Genomic DNA, 23,587 nt, shown 5'->3' with positions numbered 1-23,587 from the left:
AACACCAGTAGCCACCAGGTTGTTACAAAATCGGTATAGTACACTGAGACTGCAGAATGAATTGTTTATGGAAGTAGCTTAGTAACCTAATTCATTCAAAGTGGCTGTTCTGTCATACATCTGCTTTCCCCAATGACATAGTAACAAAAACGGTGAAATGTACAGTTTTGAGAGGTGAAGTTTTATTTGTATTTATATAGTCCGCTTTTAATAAAAATAATATCGTACCAGAGAGAAACAAAGAGCATGAATTCTGACATTTAAATTACGTTTGAAGATTTTTATATATTTTTTTGCAGTGGGGGCACATTTTCAGATAGAACAGCGTGATCTCATTGAACGCGGCGTGAAATCAGTTCCTTCCTACACAAGTTGAGTAATGTATTATCGTTTTACGGTTTATTACATGGAGAGGTAAATTTAAGACTGAACTCAAATGAATTGGTATTTATCCGCTGTGTAACTCTCTTCGCCCAGTAATCGAATCGACACACTAAACGGTCGCCGTGAAGTTGTGCTGTGTTCATACCAGTCGAAGATTTCCGGAAGAAGAGGGCGACGGACGCTGGAACAGTCCCGTGTACGTATGTGTATTGTTGTCAATGTGTACATGGCATGCAGGAGCTAGGAGTGTTTGGACTCAGCTATGAAAGCCCAACCGTTGTTGGAACTGCTGATGCTAGATAGCGGTCACTAGGCCGTGTATAGTACTGAGAGAAGGAACTCTTACAACCATGGCACCTAAGAACCGAGATCCCAGGTCGTATGGCCAAGGGAGACTCTTGACAGTTCCGTCCCGCGACAGTTCACACAGGCCGGGAACGGTATGTATCCAAAAACAACCATTGCCCATACCATCGCACCAAGGATTACACATCCAAGCCAGATCGGACACTGTGTACAATTGCTCCAATCCAACCAGAGAGGCAGTTTTTCGGGAAAACTATGCAAGGAGGCGAAGGCAAATGACAGAACAAGGCTACAATGCCGTCAGCTATAAGCCATATAAAATAGTAGGCGAACCATTCTACTTGGATGAAGGAAAACTTATTCTGCACTCTCTGGGCCAACTTGGCAATGAGGTAACGTATACATTTCTTCATACATTCACAGCTATCGATCGTATGTGTTTCATTGATAAAGCTGACTGATCTTTTGATCTTTACAGACCCTCTACGCACTACTAATTTTACAAATAAAAAAAATATCTAAAATATAAATGACAGAACGAAGAGAAGTGTGACATTTCGTTATATCTATAACACATCTGGTAATTCAATTATATATTAGTGAATAAGCTTTAAAGTTTGAAGGACGTGTAAGCTTGCACGTTATATTTCAGACAAGTTACACAAAGTCGCTCTCAGAGGTAATGTTAAAAAAAAAAACCTTTGAAATCGGGAAAATAAAAATAAATCAAGTCATTGTCACGATGACAAGTCTCATTTTGTGCATTATGTAGACGCTAGATACTCAAACATTTTGGTCAGAGTGACAACAGAAGTTTCACATTATTTATTGAAGTCAGTCGAAACAGTATAGATAATGGATGTTTTGGGATCTATCTTGAAAGATTAATGATGGAATGACAGGACTACACAAAGGTGTTATGTTTCTGTTGTTTAGAAGAATGATTCCCCAGGTATTTGTTACAAAGGCAACAAACTTTGTGAGCTCTGCTTCGAGAAATGGTTACACAGGTAGCGTCTTAAGTCACGACATAGGCAACATATTGTGAGAACTGCTTCGAAAAGTGATTCCATGGGTTATTGCCACAGAGGCAACAGATTGTGAGAACTGCTTCGAAAAAAAATGATTCCCCAGGTAATTGTAACAAAGGCAACGAATTGTGGGATCTGCTTTGAAAAATTATTTCCATATATTCCCAGAGGCAACAAACTGGGATCTGCTTCGAAAATGATTCCCCAGGTACTTGTCAGGAAGGCAACAAAAACCCAATAGGTATCAGCTCCTGGTTCCCCAGGTAACTTAATCATTCCGATAAGCAACAAACTCTGTGGGGAGTCCTTTACACTGTAAAATCACCATCTCATCAATAACAACATATCAGCTTAATTTGATTAAGCATAGCATTGGAGGCTAATTGTTAAACTGATTGCACAGACTTTTAGATAATTAAATCAAATTGTATTTTGTTTTCAAATAACCAGAACAGTGATATCAATACTATAGTTAATATTACCTAATTTAATCAATTCTTTAGGCCACAACTGATATTAAAGTTTCGACATTTGCATACAAATTACTTGTAGATCAAATAATGTAACAATTTGTTTTGACAAGTTCCATTAACTTGTAATCTAATATGTGCATGTTTTCAAATCATTGTTTCAGAATTTATTCTCGGGTATTCTGAGCAGAAAATTCATCAAAAGAAATTTTGACTTTATCTGTACCACATTTTTGGCACATTGTTGAATATAATGACAGTGCTCTTTTGAGCAGAAATTAGCTTTAAAGTACTTGAAAGTTGCCAATCAGTAAATATACTATCGGTCAGTAAACACATGTAGCATACAATACCTAACTGAAATGTATTTACACAAAGCAGAATGGAGTGAAATGCTACAGTAATGGTGTTTCCCTTTACACAATCGATAAAGTACGAGTTACAGCTACAGGAATGGTCCATTAGAGAAATGTCAATCGCACTCTTTGTGTGCATGCAGGGGTTAACTTGGAAAAGTGTCAGGCATTCTAAAGTGGTTATTGCTAGTAGTCAGAAAGGGAAAAGAAACAGTTAATTGATAATCACATAATGTTATTTTAGGTTGTAATTTTTATAAAAAGGAAAACAAAATTAATGAGATAAAAGATAACATTTATGTAGTAAAGTGCAATTTTAATTTCAAAACTCAAAAGTATTCATAAAATGAAAATAGACATTTAGTACAAAGAAAATCACAAAACCTGAAGCAAAACATAATTTGGTTCAACAAAAATCTTACCAACATTGCTACATTTTATCATCAAGCCAGACAAATATCTCAGAGATGTTGCTAAATCTTATTGTCTGACTTGATAAAAAAATCTAATTAACTTTTCCTCTTGTTATAATCTGGCATGACAAGAAGTGAAGTACAATTGTTATGTTAGTCTGTTTACTGCGCTGCTGATACATTGATGGTTGTACATCCTAGCCCTAGGAGGCTAGCTAGGAGGTATATCCTAGGTGGCTATTTAGAAGATACATAATATGCCCTGGAAGGTATGACCAGCTAAGGATGTATCTCACCAGCCCAGTATTAACAGGCTACAAATATATCAGAATGAACGTGTCATCATTTAATAGGTTACCTTCAGTGTTGTCCTTGTACATTGGACTGATTATGGTAGCTCACCACCAGCCAAGAGAAAGTGTAGCAGTGTTAGTAAGATTTGGGCCAGCTAGGCAAAGTTTTCTATTGAGTTTCATAGTTGTCATTGTAAGACATTTTTGTAGAAGTGTGGGATTTATATGAAATAAACCAGGATTACAACATTGAAATCTTTGAAATATTAATTAATGAAATCAATCTAGGTGTATTGGTTTTAATAAAAAATAGTTTTGATTTCTTGCAAAAAAGCAAATCGAACCATCAGTACTATCCTGCTAAATCATTTTTTATATCACAAATTGAAAACTGTTATTTTAAGACAAAGTGCCAATAATCCAATGTGTACTGTTTTTGACTGAAAAATTATGTTAATTGTTATTTCTATAATTTGTAATGGCAGTTTAGAGATATAACAATAGCTATACAATAGTTTGACTGTATTTTCATAATGGTAGCATACACAATACTAAAATGGCTAAGGAATTTGTTTTGTGGTACATTTCACTTTATGAGCTCATAAACTTCATTGGTGTAAAGTAGATTTTACCTAATAAAGTACCCACTTTGTGATAAACATCTTGGTTTACTAGAATGTTCTAAAACATATTGATTTAGTTGTTGTTTTTGCGTGAAATATAATGTGTTAAGGTTCGTGATATCACCTTTCCTATGGTGCAAAATTTTTAGAAGATTATAGAAGGAGATCGTAGCAACGCCATTGTGTAGAGGTAAAATGGGGGCAGACGCAGCCATCACTGTGTTTTCCATTGTACACGCAGTTACGATATTTCTCACAACAACAAAAGTTTTAAAAGAATGTGTTGAGATAATGTTGGTGCTTGGCAACACTTGAACTCTCTGCAATACTTGGCATGCATGTATATTTATCTATGAACAACCAACATAATGGACTGTTGACATGTATTACAGGAATGTCATTAGAAATCTTAAAATGTTGCACTTTTTTGACCCCAAACGGTCAATCAAACTTACATTCATTGAGATTGTAAAGGAGGAATAAATTTAATTATCGCTATACTTGGGAATTAATTCAATAGTCAGTTTGATAAATTTAATTATTTCGCTATACTAGGTAATTAATTCAGTAGTCAGTTTCATAAAATAAAGTTCTCATTAAAATAGATATTTATACTACTTTATACAGAGATACAGGACAGCAAAATAGAAACTACATGAAACTCTCTCTCTCTCTCTCTCTCTCTCTCTCTCTCTCTCTCTCTCTCTCTCTCTCTCTCTCTCTCTCTCTCTCTCTCTCTCTCTCTCTCTCTCTACATCTCACATTGCAAAAACTACAATAGTAAGGTGAGGTTAGTGAAATTCAAGCTGCGTACAACATGTGAATTCACGTCAGTTACTCACATAAAAAATGTCTCTGTTTGGTAATGTGATTGCCCTATGTCTGAACAACTCAATAACGTCTGGCTGCTTGTTATTGGTTACAGCCAGGTTTGTATTTCAAAAGGTAAATGCCCCCTAGTGTAGAGTTGTCTTTTAAGTATTAACGTCACTCAGAAGTTATTTAACCTACAGGAAAGGAATATTATGTATAATGGACGCTTATACTGAAAGGATTAATTTTTTCCACAATTTAATCTTATGAGTTGACTATTGATGTATGGAAAAGTTGCCTCAGGGTCATATTGTCATGTGTAAATAAGTCATACTTTAGTATTTGTTCTGTATTGGCTTCAGATCTAGTTGTGAAGTACTACTGTGAAAGTCTCCTTTGATTAACATAAACAAACTTTTGAGAGGTGTGCTTGTGTTGGTAGGGATTTAAAGCTAGTGTAAAGGGTGTAACCATTTCATTTGTAATACTCGGTCAAAGACTTGAAAATAATGGACAGTCAATAAAAATACCTCCCTCTTCTGCATTGTAAGAATCTCAGTTTGGATGCAGATACTTTTTTGCATACATTACATTGAAGTCATTGTTAGAGAGAATTATTCTTGATCCGCCAACAAATTGCTCAAATTTATGTTGTCATGGGTGATGTATCTAATAGGTTTACAAAGTGGTTTAAAGACTTGATATGTTCAGAGAAATATGTGGTGAAAGTAAATTTCCATGCAACAAAAAGTCATTCTAGCTGTTTTATGAGCTGAGTTTGATGTGTATGATTTTGTATTTTGAATTTGATTGATGTATGTATTCAGATGATACTCTCAGATTGTTTGTGACGGAGCTGATTATCAAGATAAAAAAATTGGAATGGGATAATGATCCAATAATGATTACAAATGGACAGTTATAGATTACAGTTGCTATAATTAAAGAAAGTAACTTTCGATAATTATATTTATAGATTGCACAACCCTTACAATGCTGACATCAGTGAACATTTATTTAGGATTCTTTTCCCCCAAAAATAGTTTATTCTGTGACTAAAAATATTCACCTATAACTATGAACCTGGAACATTCATTCTTGCAATTTATTATAAATGTTTGTTGTTTATTTGTCAGGTTGAGGTGGATGAAAGGAGTAGTAGTTCTGATGAGGATGGTGATGCTGACAAAGATAACAGTGGTGATCAACAAGGTGAATTAGATGGAACTCAACCAAAGAAGTTCGTTTTACGAAGGAAGTCCACTAAAAATAAGAAAACACTCAGCAGAGAAGTTGCAGATGGAAGGTATACTTTGCTGTTTGATTACAACCTTGCTCCAAAATTAAAGCAACTTTTCCTAGCAACAAAGACCATGTCCATAGCAACAGCCAGGTGGGAAATTGAATGCGTGAGCATTCCAAAGAGCACAAATGTGTATAGCAACCATGGCCACATCCATAGAAAATGGGCAAGCAACAATATCTTTGCAAAGTTATGTGTCCTACAACAATGGTGGTATTTTGAGTAACGAGATAAATTTAATGTTCACTATCCAATTACTACGTAAATACAAAGATGAAAATCTATATATTTTCATTCAGTTGTGATACGTACATCAAATACCGCTGGTAGATTGTCACTCAGTATGCAAATTTACTTTGACACTCATGAATCAATGTTTTATTTCATTTCAGGCGAATGATAACTTCTGTCAAATTGGGACATGGTTTGTTCACAATTATTCGAACCCAGGATAATGCAAGGGTAAGACTTGCTCAATTCAAATTCTTTAATGAAACTCTCCCACTAACATGTCAGCAGTATATTTATTCATGATGCTGAGATTTCTAAATAAACATCCCCATTTTGGGATGTAAAGAAAATGTTGCCTTCTAAAGCCACAATATTTCTCACATCCTGAGTTTAGATCATTCAGACTGATTGTATTGGGTTTCAAAAGTTCAGTAAACAGAGATGGGAATCTGGTAACACCCCTCCAGGTATGATTTACCCATAATTTTAAAATGAGAACCCTTGGACATTCACTTAGAGACTTGTGTAAATTTCACCTAAGTGCACGCACACACGCACACGCACACACACACACACACACACACACACACACACACACACACACACACATACATACACACACTCATGCACACGCTCACGTACTCACATACACACACCCTGACACACTCACACACATACACACATACACACACATACACATACATATATATATATATATATACACATACACATGCACCTCTTATACTGTCATATACTGTGTTTGTACTGCTCTTGTATTATGTCTATACAAAACACTGTATATGTTAATATATCATGTACATGTATAATCTTCTATCAGCTAGCATAAAACATATCCTTGTCTGATATCCTTGTTTATTGTTCTCCAAAAACATTTCAACTTTAATATTCAGGATTAAACTTTAATATCTAAATCTACTAAGGAGTTGGTGATAACAAGTATCTCAGAATGCGAGACTTATATACAACAATAGAAAAGATTACAGAGTTATTTAAACCAGTCAGAGTGTCCAAAGTACAGACTGCTATCAACATCAACAATAGTACATATACATATACACTTGATGGATGAATTTGATGGATTTATCTAATCATGATAACATTTATTATTCTCTTGTCACATTGAGAAATAACTCTATCCTATTCCCATATGTGTCATAATTTTCTAATCAGGCCAAACAAAGAACAAAAATTGATTCTGAGTACCTGATCCTACCTATTTTTGCTCTTTCAGTTGTAAACTTTTAAAAATAAACTTTGAACAAAAATGTGTTGCACAACAATGACTTGATGATCAGAAGTTGATAAAAAGAACACATAGTAGAGAGGTTATACCCTCCCCCCCCCCAACAATTAAAAGAATTCTCAATACCCATTTTGAAAAGTACCAATCTGAAATAGAAAATAATTTTTTACCTGCCCTGATGCATCATATCAGTTGTTTTATAAGTGTTGAATTCAAATGACAAAAGTAAAGAACAGTAAAATGTACCCTCCTGATTCCTCAGGTACAGGTATATCATTTCTTCAATTTTTTCAAAATTTCCCACATTGTAACATTAAGTAATAATTCTGCTTTTCTTGTTTTAGCGGAATGCTGAAGAAATAGAGCATCGAAAGTTGATGGAGAAAAGGCGACGAGAATGGCAACCAGCTCACATTCCAAGTTCTTCAGAAGGTGAAACTGATGAAGAACTTGGTGAAGATGTTGACTTAAGGTAACAGAGTGTTTGTTATTTATCTTCATGTAAATTCCCCATTCTAAAATATTTTCCCTCCTTCATAACTTCTATTTACTTTAAGTAGAGACCTAGATGTCCAGGGGTCAATGGTTTCACTGAGATGTGTCCATGATCTCAGAGTTACAAACAATAGTAATGAAGTCAATAGTAAGATTTGAGTCAGACTACACAAAAGATGAGACCATTTCCAATTAAAAATATTGATTTTATTGATTAATTGACAACAATTAAGCGATGTTGTCTTTGTTTCTTACAACGCTAGTTAAAACTGAGCAAAATAAATAATAGACAACAAGTTTGACGGCCGACACTTGTATTCTGTGTTGTATCGATCCTCTATCTTTACAAGCTAGCATGTTGCCATGGAATGCTGTCGTACCATGTGACTGTTGACCATATTATCAGTGTCCAACTTTTCTCTCATACTGTAAACCCAGATATTGCATTTTTACAGTCTTGAATGACAGCTTAGCGCTAGTAATTCTCAAAGACTAATTTTGACTAATTATCAGACTGGGGTACATTGTATTTATGTACAAGAAGGCATATAATAACTATACTTACTAATTTGCACTTTTTTCCAGCAAAATAAGCAAAAAGAAATTCTTAGTGACAATTTTGCAGTCTTCAGCTAGTTCTCAATGACTGATTTTTTTACTAATTAGCTGACAGGTACATTGTTTTCATGTACAAGAAGACATCTTAGTAGTCACGACTTATTTTTGCATTATTTTCTGTTTTCTAGTGAAACAGGTGAAAATAAATCTGAAGCAAAAATGTCCAGATTTACAGTACTCACATCAAAGAAATTAGACAAATCGATTACTTTCAAAAATTGGTAACCAGTTGTATCAGATACTGGCAATTATTTGTTTAAAAAAATGAAAAACTCAACTTTGAGTGTCCTGTTTTATAGAAGACGACAACATTTTTTACTTTGTTGCTATTGTAACAGTTATGCATATTGCATACAGTTCCCTACCAGTAGTCTTTCTACCTAAAAAGTAGCTCTCATATTACAAAGGGTTGTTTTTTGAAAGGTATGGTTCATTTGTTGGAAACATCAATAATGCATAGTGCTTCTTGACAGTTACAATTTACACTAGTTGTTCTCTGTAATTGGCCAGAAATTCTATGCATGTATGTGCATGTCTTAAACAATGTACGGGACTGAGTGCATGTACCATTATTCATGTAGCATTGATTCTTACAGACTTTTAGCTGGATGTAATATGTAAACAATATATGACAGAATTAATGTACAAAGAAACTCTGCCTTCATGCACACTTGCTTGGTATGCTTTCTTTCAAATTGAAATAAAAGTACGCCATTTTTACTGTACTCGAACTGCACTTTTGTAACAAAGAAGCCTAGATCAGTGATGCATAAACTGGTCAATGCAAGTCACATTTTAACTGAAATATAAGGAGCACAGTTTTGAGTTTTCACATGGGAACCCTGGTGTCTTTAACTGCTGATAGCTGAAAACGGGCAATTCTGTTTACCTGTTTACAGTTCTTACATGTGTTCAGCGCCAACACAAAGAGATTATAGTGACCATGAAGTAAAAGAAGTGGCATTTTCTCGGTAAGGTTGTGCAAAGTAACTTGCACCGTGTTCATGTAGTGTGAGAGTACTACTACCTACCCTAGCTATTCACCATGATGATGCCACACATGCACTGCTGCTTTTTAATACATTATCATAACAATGCTTACAGTTGCTTAGTTTTGCTTTTTTTTTGTAGTGTGAAGCTAACATTTAATCATTAAAATACCCTTTTCAGTTTGCAGGGTTATTAGAAAAAACTAACAATAACATAGCCACCAGTTGTAGTGATGGTATTCTACAAATAATAGCTTGTTGTATTATTAATAACTAGCACAGTTAAAATATTAATGATACTCCAAATGAAGGTCTCCTCTTTAAACTGGCCATATTGGTGAGGACTGGATATTCATTTTTCATTTTTAATTCATAAAACAATTTTATCATGGCTTCCTACCTGACAAATCAATGTGAAACAACATATGCCAAGTCCTTGTTTGTAATCCAATAAATTGCAAAACACAGATAAATGTGTAAAATGTTTGTTATTGTACATACAATAACAAACTTTTTACACATTTTTAAAAAGATTTTTGCAATGTACTGAGTCACAAACAAGGGCTTAGCATATGTTGTTTCACATTGATTTGTCAGGTAGGAAGCCATGATAAAATTGTTTGATAAATTATAAATCCCAAATAAATATCCAATCCTCAGATTTAAAGTTTAAATGGCAAAAACAGAAATCACATTGGTTGTATCTATGTATCATCTGAAATTTAAAAACTGGGAAATACAAGAGGCTAAAACTTCATTTGGTTGTTAAAGTCACTGCAATATATACAGTAACTGATTGCTGCTGCATGACAACAAAGAAGTACGTGGTAGAAGCTGTCGTCAGACTTTAATAAAAGATGTCATATATGTTCACTGTAGATAAAGTAGTAATGCATGGCAACTAGGTCAAAGTTCATGTGCTAGGTCAAAGTTCATTTGGCATTTCAAAACAAACCAAGACAGCAATATCATGATATTGTCTAACACTATTGTAATCTCTTCCTTGTGTTATTTTTAGGTTAGTATCAGATTATAAATTAACATGAATTCATGAATGCATCAATGCATGCAGCTAACCCTATAACTGTTGTGTTTGTAAATAGATGGAGTGAAATATGTGTGCGTGTGTGTTAACCTTTCACATATTACCTGAGATATTTGAAGTAGATGTACTGATTCATTTGACACTGGGGTCATTCTTTAAGAAAGTCGGTAAACATGGACAGAAAATATAAAGTTGTGTTCTTTCATGCAACAGGAAATAAAAACTCTGTATAAAAGTAGAAGCTTCAAAGCAACTTTTGACCACATATATGTCATCCATTTTGACGAAAATGTCTAAATGGCTATTTGGTTGTTTCTTTTCAAAACTGTTTAGATGCAATGTTGGACAGTAAGAATTCATTTACATACAATATGAATTGTCAGGACAAACATAGCTCAGACGGTACTTATGAAAACCCCAGTAACGCTGCGACAGTGAGTTGTATACCCTAGATATTATATACCACGGTATGCTGTCTATGTTATGGAGACTCTGTATAAGACTGATCTTTAGAAATTGAAAATCAATACCACTATGTAAAATTAATGTAGAGAGACATTTAATAATTTGTAGTGTACAGTCTACAATATTGATTATAGTTGGAGTACTTTGTATCAGGATGTGGTAGTTTGTTTATGGATCAGAACAGCTCCTTGGTTACAGTGAAAAATAATGAAATTCCACATGAAAAAGTAATGTCAATATTTAAAGGTTAAATATTATATTTCCTTGAATCCCATTTCAGGGCTAGTTTATTGGGTAATGGAGGGATGGAAGCTACATCTGATGAGGAGACAGTGCGTACAGGAAGTTTATCGCCTACCAAATCAGTACTAACAGAAATATCCACTTTAAGTGCAAAGAAAAGAAAGAAGAAGAAGAAGGTGAATCCTCCAAGGCCATTTACACCTTGTCATTCTAATATCAATGTTCAGCCTGAAACTCAAGCAGAAGAAGAGGCATCAAGGTCTGTATCTCCCCCCTCCCCCTCCTCTCACAGTCCTTCCTCCTCCATGTATATGCTACTCAAAGTTCAGAAAGGTTGTCAAAGTGGTTCTAGTTTCACTTGAAAAAAAACAACACTTTTGTGTTACTGGAACGGAATACTTTGTGAAATATGTTTTAAAATATTTGTAGGTTATTTGTCTTGTCATATACATATGTTCTAACAGTACTTGCCTCCTGGCATTAAAATCTCAATGTGAATCATTCAATGACATAATTTTTCAGGTACTAGAATTGCAACATATTTTTATCATTTTAATACATTTCATCAGAATTATAGTGTAAAGTACTACACCTTTAACTGTCTGTGTATATATATGTGTGTGTGTGTGTGTGTGTGTGTGTGTGTGTGTGTGTTAATTGTGTTTATTAATTATTAAAATGATTTAGATTGTGTTCTAACCAGACATGTATCTAACAAGGTTACTCAAACTGATAAGATTAATCAAATGGACATGTCACATAGATTCTACCAGGATGTAGACTGGTACTATTTATCTACTATAATGACAGATTGCATTGAAGATAAAAAAGAGAACACTTTTTTTGCACTAAGTGTGCTTTATAATTTTTGGTTTGGTTATAGTATGAGTAATAACCATGCAAATGCCTGTTTTCTGACCCCTCACAGAGGATCTATATTTCGACAATTATGTGCCTTGAATTGGATTCTACAAGCAATGAACTTAGACCAACAAAAATTTGTAATGGGACCAATCCTGCAATGTTGGAACATCAATTACCAGTGAGTATAATTATTTTACTATCTTTATATTCTCTCTCTTGGTGACTATATCCAGAGTTTTCTATTAGTTCGCTCAGGGCAAATCATAGATTTCGGTGCCTCAAAGAGAATGATAAATTGTCGCCCACCCTGGGGCAAGACTGTTATTTGGCAGTTTGCCAAATTACTTACTATTTAAACTGTATTTTCATTGCAGAAACCATGGTAACGCTAATGTTTTAGAATAAATATATAGATGTTTTTTATTAGTAGGAATAATTTAAAATCATGATGAAATATAATTGTCTCTTAGACTTTTTTGTATCTAAAAACCAAATGAATTATGTATAGGATATGGCGTGGATTGATATAAAATATCTCAATATGACAATGTAGGAAGTTCTAGAAAATGTTACTGGTAGTTGCAATTGATTGAAGCTACTTATATATAGAGTGACAATTGTGAAAAGTCTTAGTTTCTGTCTGTCTGTCTGTCTGACTGACTGTCTGTCTAAATTTCTGTGAGACTTTCTCTTTCATATTCTCTCTCTCTCTCTCTGTCTCTCTGTCTCTCTCTTTCTCTCAATGGATCTCCTCTTAGACTAAAAGATGACTCAAGTGAAACAGAGCAAGGGAATGTAAAGGACAATCAGGAACGGTAAAAATGAAAGCAGTTGTGATTAATATAGAATATTATGTAGATATCATGATTTTTGAAATTTACCTTGGATTCCTGGGTATCGTTATGTACAATTCAAGGCTGTGAGAAATATACTGCAGAACTCTAAGCAAAGTGCTAGGTGCTAAAAACCAAATGAATTATGTATAGGACATGGCATGGTTTTTTTTGCAGTGTTTTTTGATGTACAAATCGGAAGGAACCCTCATGGAATTCTCCAAGAGTCAGTTATGAAATGAAAAGTAGTCTATATATGTTGCTGTGTCTGTCTGTCTGTCTGTCTGTCTGTCTGTCTGTCTGTCTGTCTGTCTGTCTGTCTCTTTTCTCTTAGTTCTCTTCTCTCCCTTTCTTAGATATCTTCTATATTATAATAAAAATGATGGAACAAGTGACATAACTGAACAAGAAAAAATAAACGACAATAAAGAAGGGTAATTTCAAACAAGCCTAGTTTAAGCAATGATGTATTGTGAATATGTGGTGTATTGGACAACCGACATATTCACTTTGCAAAGTTCAAAATTGCTTAACATCATACAGTTTCTTTGAAGCTGTGCAGTTGTGTGTTGCAAGGTGTAATGAAATACAGTAATGCATGTATATTGTGTGTGTGATCATCTTTGTCACCAACTGTGTTTGTGTGAAGGAATTGTTGGATTTTACATGTAAAGGGTTTTTTTTAATTGTTTGTGTCATCAGCAGTTGATCTGTCATAATATCATTAGGTTGCAGTTTCTGTCTGTCTGTCTGTCTGTCTGTCTGTCTGTCTGTCTGTCTGTCTGTCTGTCTGTCTGTCTGTCAATCTGCCTGTCAATCTGTCTTTTAAAAGAAATAAAAAAGACAAAAAATATGGTGAAGTAATGAAGTGAGGCAAAGTAAGCAAAAATGACAAACGGTAAATTGAGAGGAGTCATAATTTGTTCATAAATATGTAAATTAGACAGTGCACATTTCTACAATGTTACTCTGTCAAAGTATTGAATAAGTTTTTGGTAATAAATGATGTACCATATTTCTTGATATCTGAGAACAGACAGCTCTGTCTGAGATCTAAGCAAATTACAGATCAAATTAAGTAAAAAATATCAAAACATGTCAGTCGTCTCAAATAATTAAAAGACTATCGTAACTAATGGAAAGAATTCTGAAACCTCCAAACCATTGATATAATGATAACAAGCAGGGTTTCCATGGTTACATTGGTTACATGATATCAACAAGCAGGATCTCCATGGTTACCTGAGATCAACACTCAGACAGATGTTGCCTTTGAATTGAATTTATTTAAATGTAGAAAATGTCGACAATTTTAAGTGATCTCCATTAACGATAAAATGTTTGCTGTGTTTGATCAAAGCATTTAGTAGTTTTAAGACTGCAAAACACAACATTTCAAATATGTACAGGAGTTTTAGTAATCGGATAGTTATTTCCCTTGTTTTGTTTTTGCAGCGAACTTGAAGACAATTCATTTAATAAATTACCAATGAGAACTGTTCAAAGAGACAAACAAACAGAGCAGAGATGGAGCAGATTCCTTACGCAGAAAGATTTCATGGAAAGGGTAATTGTAAAGTCAATATTGTCAACTATGTCAACATATTTCTCCTTTCAAAATCTGACTCTAAAAATTCTGTGTTCATTGCAAAGTATACAAAACAAAATTACTAAGTCTTTAATCATATTTTTCTACATCAGTTTTATGCAAGTCATCTGGTGGATAAAACACAAATAGCCTAGAATCAGTTAACATGTCTACTACAGAATAGTCTTTTCTTTGAGTGCAGACTATAGAACTCTCACCACAGTACATTTTGATTTTGTTACAAAACTTTTTTTTAATAAAATAGTGGCCTGCCTCTTGCCTCCTGAGTCAAGTCTCAACAACCTTGTGTATTTTTATTTATTGTTGTTTGAGTTACTAGAGTTGGAAGAAAGAAGTCTTGTATATTCTCTTCTTTTGATGATTGTAATTCTAACGTAATTTTGCTGTCTACTGGTATGTGCCTTTGTAGTTAACAATTTTCATCCTGTGTGTTTTTTGCTTCCAGCAGCAAAAGAGAATAGGCCGTTCTTTTGGTAACACTCTGACGCTGGCATCAGCAGTTGGTAGTATACGCAGTACTCCAAGGAAGAGTTCTCTGGCAGGTCTTGCTAGCTTGATTCAAATGCAGAGGTCGCCATCAACCATGTCCAGTAATCACAGCTCTACACCTATCCCTCCTGACAATTTGCTAGAAAGGGAAGATGTTATGAGTAGGGTTGATGAAGACACTGAATATGAAAGAGGTTGGTAGAATTTGTGTTTTGCATCGATTGTGTCGGAGTATCATTTTCTTGACAAGATTGGGAATATAAACAGGTTGTGAATTATAACCATTCTACTCATACATTTGAGTTCCATATAATGTATCTGTTGATCTAGTATGCAATGTCATTTCTTAATTTGCCATGCACAAACCAAAGCTGGCACAGATCATAACACATGTCACTTTGTTTTGTGAAGTTACCCTACTATCTTGAATTAGCAGCAATTTTGTCATCAAAATACAAAACATTAAATCTCAGTAACGATATACATACTTCCAATAATTGTGATACCAGATTTGAGTCATCTTTGTAGAATACTGATGTCAACCATGATCATAAAGTAGTAATGTTCATAATTTTACCACTTTTGATCTGATATAAGCAATTACTATTTTGACTTTTGTGTGGATTTTATAGTAAATATGCAGTAAGTGTATTAATAATTCATGTATTATGGTGTTATTCCAAATGAGTTTTCAATAAATGTTTGTCATTTTTACAGGTACCCAGAGACGTGATAGTGTATCAGTTGTTGGAAATGAGAGAATGGATGACACACAAACAAGAGAATCATTCTCAGCCAGAAGGTAAGCATTAGACTTCTACTAGTATTTTACAAAATAGATATGAATAAAATGAAGAAACTGTCATAATGAGCTGAAAGCTAGACTTTCTATTTTGATGAATTATTTTGGTTGTAAAATCTGCAGATGTCAAAATGCAAGATTAAAAACCCACTTCTAAACCAAAATGCAATGTGATAATAACATAATAAATGAGTAAAAAACCAGTTTGAATCTTGGACTATAGATTAGCACCAAAGCAAGCTTTTCCAAGAGGGTTGATTGAAACAATATTTACCATAGGTTGATATTTCCCTGAGTCAGTGGACATCACCTATAGAAAAAGATTTTGAGCTATTGATATTACTTTTAAAATCTTCAGCCAGTGTGTGTGACACTCCATTTGAACATCACATGAACATCACATGTAATAATACAATAAATCAAAACATTTTGACTGTCAAAAAGCGTATCTTAAATTTAGATGCTGCCTTTCTTCTCAAAACTCAAATTAGATTATGAGTCATGACAAAGATAGTATTTTAAACTTTGTAGAAAAAAATTGATCTTGTATGAAAACGAGGGTGAATATACACTCATACAATTCATGATTGATTAAATGCAGTGTGTGTTGAATATTATTGTGATATTACAGACAAAGAACTGGCTCAATAAGCAGTATAAGAAGTACTAGAGATATACAGGCCTTGACAGCACGCCAAAATAAAACAAGGAATGCTTCTTTATCAGTGAGTACATGTATTCATGAATTGTCAATTTTGACACAAAATACTCCACAAAATGTGAACTTTTTTGACAAAGTAATATTGTAACATGAATTTAGAGGGTTATACACTAAAATTTGATTCCTAGACAAAATTGAAAGACATACTAGTACACTTCAATCTTCATTAGATACACAAAGGATATTGAAAACTGTATCATTGGCCAGTGAAGAGATATCGATACATTTGATGCATTAATTGATAAAGTCTCAGTGAACACACCTGTTGCATCTATTTGATACCTTGGTTGAGGCAGTAAAGCCAACAACTTGATTTTGGAGTGCTCTGACCCTTTTGGAAAGTATAAGATTTTCTCTGGTGGGATCTGTCTGTATATATTTAGTAAAACGTCATAATTTCACTATGCATGTTATTTGACTGTATGTGAACTGTCATTCATACAGCAAAAACAGTTAGAAGGTACACCTCCTAGGAAAACAGAGCGTGCAATAAGAACATGGGTAGCATCAACAAGTAGAATACGGGCTCAAAGGTGAGTTGATGTGTCTGTTGACTAAATCATACATTAGAACTGACTCAGCTTTTTTATGTTATGTAGTAATTCAACACTAATGAAATAGTTGATAGAATTGAAGTGCCGCTACGAAGAGTTGATGCCAAAATGTCAGCAACTTTTTCTACTTTATTTTTGACCAAGGATATTTTATCTTACCACGTTTAAAGAAAATGCAGTTCACAATACCTAAAGTACCTACCGGTAATCAAGATCATACATGGTTCGCTATCAGTCACTTCATATAACAACAATTAAACAGTATGTAACTTATGTAACAACAATAACTTCAAAAGCAGATAGCCCAGAATGTGTTGTCATCGCAATTGCAAAGTAAAACCCAGTTTGACAATCACATGTTTGTGTTTTGTTATCTCCACAACTACAGTGCTCCCTTAGGTGGACGGGAAAACAAAACTGACTTTCCAAGTTTGAAATATGGCAATCTACCAATTGAACTGAGGCATAAATTTAGTGATGTGGCTGAAGACAAAGCTTTAGTACTTCATGATACATTGGAAGCTATGGAGAAGTAAGTCATCCAGGACTGTCTGTATTTTAAATCTTTCATGCACTTATTTACTATTATTTATTTTCAAAGCTCTCAAGACCCAAAATGAAATACTTTGTAAATAATTTCTCCCCAGATATATAAGATATAAAACACCATCCTGTTAACTAGTATTGTATATTTTTGTCTTCTGTCTTTTTTTGCACATGGGTTGGACACCTTGCAATGCAATAAACATCTATCTACCTACCTACCTACCTACCTACCTACCAACCAACCCACCCACCCACCTACCTATTGTTAATTTATTTACCCATTCTGTCCTGTGTTCAGATATTATTTGTGACGTGAATAATTAGTGAATTTTACCACCTAGGCAAATCATAAAAATCAATCATTCAAATTCTTTGTTGATACCATCATGAGTTCTACTCAGTACACTACACATGCATTATAAATACTATAGGCTTGCATGAGAATGAGTTGACCTTTTTATTCTGTGTTGACCCTCCAGCATGAGGCAAAATTGCTATCCTTACAAATTATGAAAGTATGGCTCTCGTTAATGTAAGAATATTAACTTCAATATTTTTTAGAAAACGACTGTGGAGAAGTGAAGAGAAGTTCAAACATATTACAAATGAAAAACACATCAGTACCCAACTGGAAAAAATCAAAAATGCAGCAAAGGATCCAGATGAAGTAAAGGGGAGCAAAAAGAAAGATTCCGAGTTGAAGGGGGATCAGAGAAGGAGGAAAAATCAAGATGAGGAAGTAGTCAAATGGTAGGTTACTAAAAAAAGTCTGAGGGAATGTCATTGTTGGTATAAGTTAATCGTTTTGTTTAATAATTGTCCAATATTAAAAAGGACGTGTGAAGATTGAAACTCAAGTTTTAACATAGGATTGATTGGAGCCACAGTTGTAAATACTCTCTAATGAAAGACCATACATTTTGTTGTGCCAATCAAAATGATAAAAAAATAGTGTTTTCTTGTGAGTAAACACTCTGTAAGATATGGGAAGGCCAAATTTTATAGGGTCATAAGATATTGTTGTGTGTCAGCGGTATGTCAAATTTATTTAGAGGACACACTAGTGAAGATTGTTCAAACTCAAGAAAGGGATTGTAGTTCACAATGTTGGCAGGTTACTGTATGTCTGGTTCAAACAGCGCCTCTAAACAGCGCCCCCAGTGGCCAAACTGTGCAATTTGTTGTCTTTCTGATAACTTGACTCTAGCATATGTGATATGAATTTAAAATGGTGCAAGTGTACATCTCTCCTTATGTAGTGTAAGATAATTATTGTTAACAATGAAATTTAAATGCAAAATTATGAAATAAACATTTTATTACAATATTTTAAATAAATTATTTTCTTTGTTAAAGGTTTCAAGATCTAAAAATTAACCTACCTGCAGCTATGCATGAAGACAGGAAAATATCTGCTATTATGGACAGATTGGAAAATATTGGAAATTTTGAAAGTAGAAAAATTACTCCTCAAAAATTCCTGAATGTCTTATCAGGCTTAAGAAGTTGGGAATTGTGTTCACCAGATATTAGCGCAGCCATTGAAGTAAGTCGAATTCTGTTCCATCATTGAAATTGTGAACATCTCCAGACGTGCCTGACATCTTAGCATTATTTGTCTACTTGACACACACACACATACATGATGTATTTTCTGATGGTACATGTGTACTGATTTCAATATCAAAATCAAAATGAAGCACATTTTTCATAATCAATAAGTTCGGTGTAACTAACTTATCTCTTTCAAATGCTTATTATGGGATGTGTTGTATTTTACAGTTTGTTCGTGAGAAAGTGGTCAATATGGCTGTGGACGATTTTGAAGACTGGTGTCACCACCACATGCCTCAAGTACTACGGGCACAGAGTGCACCACCAAGATGAAAACAGTGCAGTTCAACTCAACATTTACAAAACTTGGGTATAAATCTATAGACATTTCGAAAATGTAGAAAGATATACCAGTAGCTGCTTGCCCACCAATGCAGGGTATACTTTACAACGATAGTCAAACCCACGAAGTGAGCTCTTCCAACCCATCATGCAACTGAAACAACAGGGCATATGTGGCAATATTAGTCATTAAATGATGTCTGGAAACTCGCACATTCTGTTATATAATTCCCCACATTTCATAGAAAGTGCAATGTAGGTCAAAGTTCAAATGTATAGGTACCAATTTTATATATTTGATAAAAATAGATATCAATGGTGCTGTTTGGTTCAACAGACGATGATGTCAAACCCTTTTCATCAATAAACTACAAACCACTCCAATGAAATTTCCTTTGACAGTAATGATAAAGATGTACATTAGAGAAACAGTCACATCAAAGTTCTCACAGAGATGAAACAAGTGGTACACTCAGATACTCAGATCTGTATGTTGGATAGATCGTCGCAAAAATAATAAATATGCAAATAGCTTCCAGGAGTAGTGTGTTTGTTTGGACAAGATTTTTTAAAGTGAAAGTTTTAAATAAATGAAGAGAAAGTAGTGAAACAAATTGTTGCTAAGACAACAACTGTACATGCTTGAACACCTCACTTTTGCAGGACCAAAAGAATTTTGCTGTATCCTCAATAAACTCATAAATGTCAATATTATTGAAATATACAACACTTCTAACAAGGTAGGAAAAGATACATACAGAGAAAGTTGAATAAGTATTTATCAAATACATTTTACATGAAATGGGATATTAATACTATTCAATATACTTAGCTTTGATGTAGGGCTTCCAGTGAAATCAAAATCAATTTATAGCTTCCATGTACACAGTACAACTTACCAATCAACCAACCTACCAACCAACCAACCAACCAACCAACCAACCAGTATTGTTTGGTTTGGTTCTACATAGCCATTGGTGCTACAGATTTGAATATATCTGAAATATAGCCAATCATGATGACTTTGTGCAAATTTATACTATGCAAATTAAAACCAAAGAAAGGTTTGAAGTGCCTTAGAAGTTGACAACATTATACAATTATGCAAGTCTCTTGATTAGAGAAGAGATTGAAATGTACTTTCTTATGTAGATGAACAAACTATCTTAACTCTGAATTATAAGTAAATATAAATAGTGTATATACAGATTTTTAAAAATATGTTTGTTTCAAAGGTTTAGTCAACATATTTTGTAACTGCTAAAATCTTTCAGTTTGGACATTCTAGTATATGTTCTGCCTCCCTCCTTTTACATACTAGTTGGCTTCAGTGGAGACATTCCATGATGTGTCCACACTCCCACAATCTCTATTTAAGGCGATACTCTCAGTCTCTTGTATGCCACCATGTTAAATGGTCGGATAGTGACTATTTTGTTTACAGATTACCATAGTTACATGATGGAGGTAGAACCTGTTACTAGTACATTATTTTTGTACATTTTTTCATTCTGACATTTGATTGAATTAAGTCAATCTATTGAGGCTTTTAGATTCCGTTATCAAACAACAAATCAAGTTAGTAATGAATGAGATATATACGAACTAAATACTATGTCCATATTCTGCATATAATTATTACAACTGTACTCCATATAAATTAGTAGACACAATCACAAATCAAACGACAAGCTACTGCCTGAATCCAGTGAATTACCCGTCACAATGCAATCAATAGCATATATCTGCTAATTTTTAACAGGAATTATGTATTAAATTTTTCGAATTTAAAATTGCTGAAGCTTGAATTGTAAAAACTGTAATTTATTTTAAATATTGTGGTACATTTGTATGTTGAGATAATGACAATTTAGGATATGACATCACAGTTTGAAATCAATAATTTGCAGATGAAGTGCTGTTTGTGACAAAGAAGGACTTGGTTACAGGAACTTTTGTTTACTTTTTGCACGAGGTGATAGAGAGTGTAGTCAAGGAGTGTTAAACTGTAGGTGCAAAGTTTCTGTACAAATAATAAAATTTCGTATGTACACTTCATTGTAAATTAATACATGTTCAAAGATCACAAAATACAGCAATGCATAATTATTTTCTAAAATATGGTACTTACAAAGCCATCATGTATACTTGCAACTTTTTGTATGAAATAAAAACACTGTATTTTACAACCTTTTATGGAATTGTTGAAGAGTATGTATTCACCACCGTATATATAATACACAACTCTGTTTCTTTATGCTTCCTCACTTGGACACTCCTGTGTGTTCATTTCAAATCTCCTTTACAGACATTTACCTTCCCTTGTCTATTTCTGCACACTTTCCCTTTCCAATGTTAAAGGCCCATTATTCAACTCCCATGTTCTCACATTAACGCTACCTTATCAGTGGGACTGTAAGGATTAGAGAGGCCAACTTTTTCTAAAAACCGACCAGACAACTGATTTTCACACCAAAATTGTTATCCTAATCAGAATGAGGGATGTACATGTTTGCATGTAGACCCTCCACAGTTGGTCTATGGTTTGCATGTGTGGACAGTGGTAGTAATAAGAATTCAGGGCTGTATCAGATGTTTTCATGTCAATCTGATTAAAATCTGATGTGGTGAATACAGTTCAATTTCTTGATTTATTTCTTTTTCATTTGTTTATTGTCGATATTTAAATTTGATATTCCAGGAGTGAGCAACAACAAATTTAAAATAAACTGCACAAAACAAAGGAAAGAGGTATTCACCACATCAGAGTTTAATCAGATTGATTTCATGTGTGATGTTTCTATAATGACTGACGGATACCTACATCGCGATCTGGAATTACAGGCTAGGATTCAAGTTGAACAGTTTTTCAGCAATTTGATACTGTCATACTACATATATATATACTTACATACTTTACAAAGTATATCTCCAAAACAACTTGAAAGAGGACGAAGCTTGAAATTTAATTTTTTTTTTTTGATATTTAGTCAACGTGTGGTAAACTCTTGGAACTGTTTACCAGAAATGATTATTGCAATAACATGAATTTATAATTTTATGTGATAACCACATCAGGGCAGTGCAGGGCTGGGTATGGGTATTTAAGAAATCAAAATAAGTTGTGAGCTCTATCCTTACCCCAAATGTAAATGAGCCAGTAGGAAAGGCTGGAAAAGTTCTCTCTCAGAGTTGATTTAAAATAAATAGCGTGGTGGGGGTGGGGGGTGGGGGGCTTTAAACTAATCTCAATTTAAAGAAAACCAAACCATTTTTTAATTTTTTAAACGGCAATGCATCCATTATTTGGATTTTCATGCAATTGCAAAATATAACAAACACAGATACAGATTTAAGATACAAATCATATGTGACAGTTACAAAAAGTAATGCAACAATATTGAACACCAAGAGTAATGGGAGAATGCAGAAGGCATTAGATTGATGAACTTATTTAGTCCACATTGGATGCGGACAGCGAAAGTATAACGTTGTATGTTGCTTTTTAATGTGATACTGCAGTTTGAATAAACATTCTCACAGTGGTCCAGGATCAGGAGTGAGAAAACTGTAGTTGAGTATTGTATATTTTTTTTTGACGTGAAATAATGTAACAATATATTATCTAGGGCCAACATATACACAAATTAAAATATGTATAAAATCACTAGTGCTAAAACTCCATACTGTACAACAATACCACAATAAGATGTGCAGGGGAGTTACTAAGGTAACGTCACTATCTGATAGGGGCGTGTCCGCTTTCGCGATTTGTTTGTTTAACAGCGGAAGTGGGCTGAATTGCACGCATTGTGGGAATTTACTCTTTAACATCAGTAGATGAAAGCGGCACAGTACAGTACACTTTAAAACTGCTAGACTATACTTGCCGTTCTGTGACGTCAAACTACAGTCTTGCACGACACGGTCT

General features: G+C 34.0%; 1 protein-coding gene across 3 annotated transcripts; it reads left to right on the top strand.

Moving 5' to 3' along the window:
- The first annotated feature begins 356 nt into the window (after positions 1-356).
- LOC144448257 (coiled-coil domain-containing protein 60-like) lies at positions 357-21,804 on the top strand. Of its 3 annotated transcripts, none has more exons than XM_078138446.1 (16): positions 357-1,082; positions 5,826-5,995; positions 6,385-6,454; positions 7,832-7,959; positions 9,500-9,571; positions 11,380-11,601; positions 12,271-12,384; positions 14,495-14,606; positions 15,097-15,331; positions 15,855-15,939; positions 16,571-16,664; positions 17,105-17,193; positions 17,603-17,746; positions 18,322-18,510; positions 19,117-19,306; positions 19,543-21,804. In XM_078138446.1, exons 1-16 carry the CDS (start codon positions 735-737, stop codon positions 19,645-19,647), a joined length of 2,367 nt encoding a protein of 788 aa, XP_077994572.1. In that variant the 5' UTR covers positions 357-734; the 3' UTR covers positions 19,648-21,804. The 3 variants fall into 3 exon arrangements, with proteins under 3 accessions (XP_077994572.1, XP_077994565.1, XP_077994579.1); XM_078138439.1 differs by having other exon boundaries at positions 15,094-15,331; XM_078138453.1 differs by lacking the exon at positions 9,500-9,571 and having other exon boundaries at positions 15,094-15,331.
- The last annotated feature ends 1,783 nt before the right edge of the window (positions 21,805-23,587 follow it).

Source organism: Glandiceps talaboti, chromosome 2, assembly GCF_964340395.1.
Source record: "Glandiceps talaboti chromosome 2, keGlaTala1.1, whole genome shotgun sequence".
Classification (NCBI taxonomy): domain Eukaryota; kingdom Metazoa; phylum Hemichordata; class Enteropneusta; family Spengelidae; genus Glandiceps; species Glandiceps talaboti.
The sequence above is the reverse complement of the archived record's forward strand: the minus strand, read 5'-3'. Positions and strand labels throughout refer to the sequence as shown.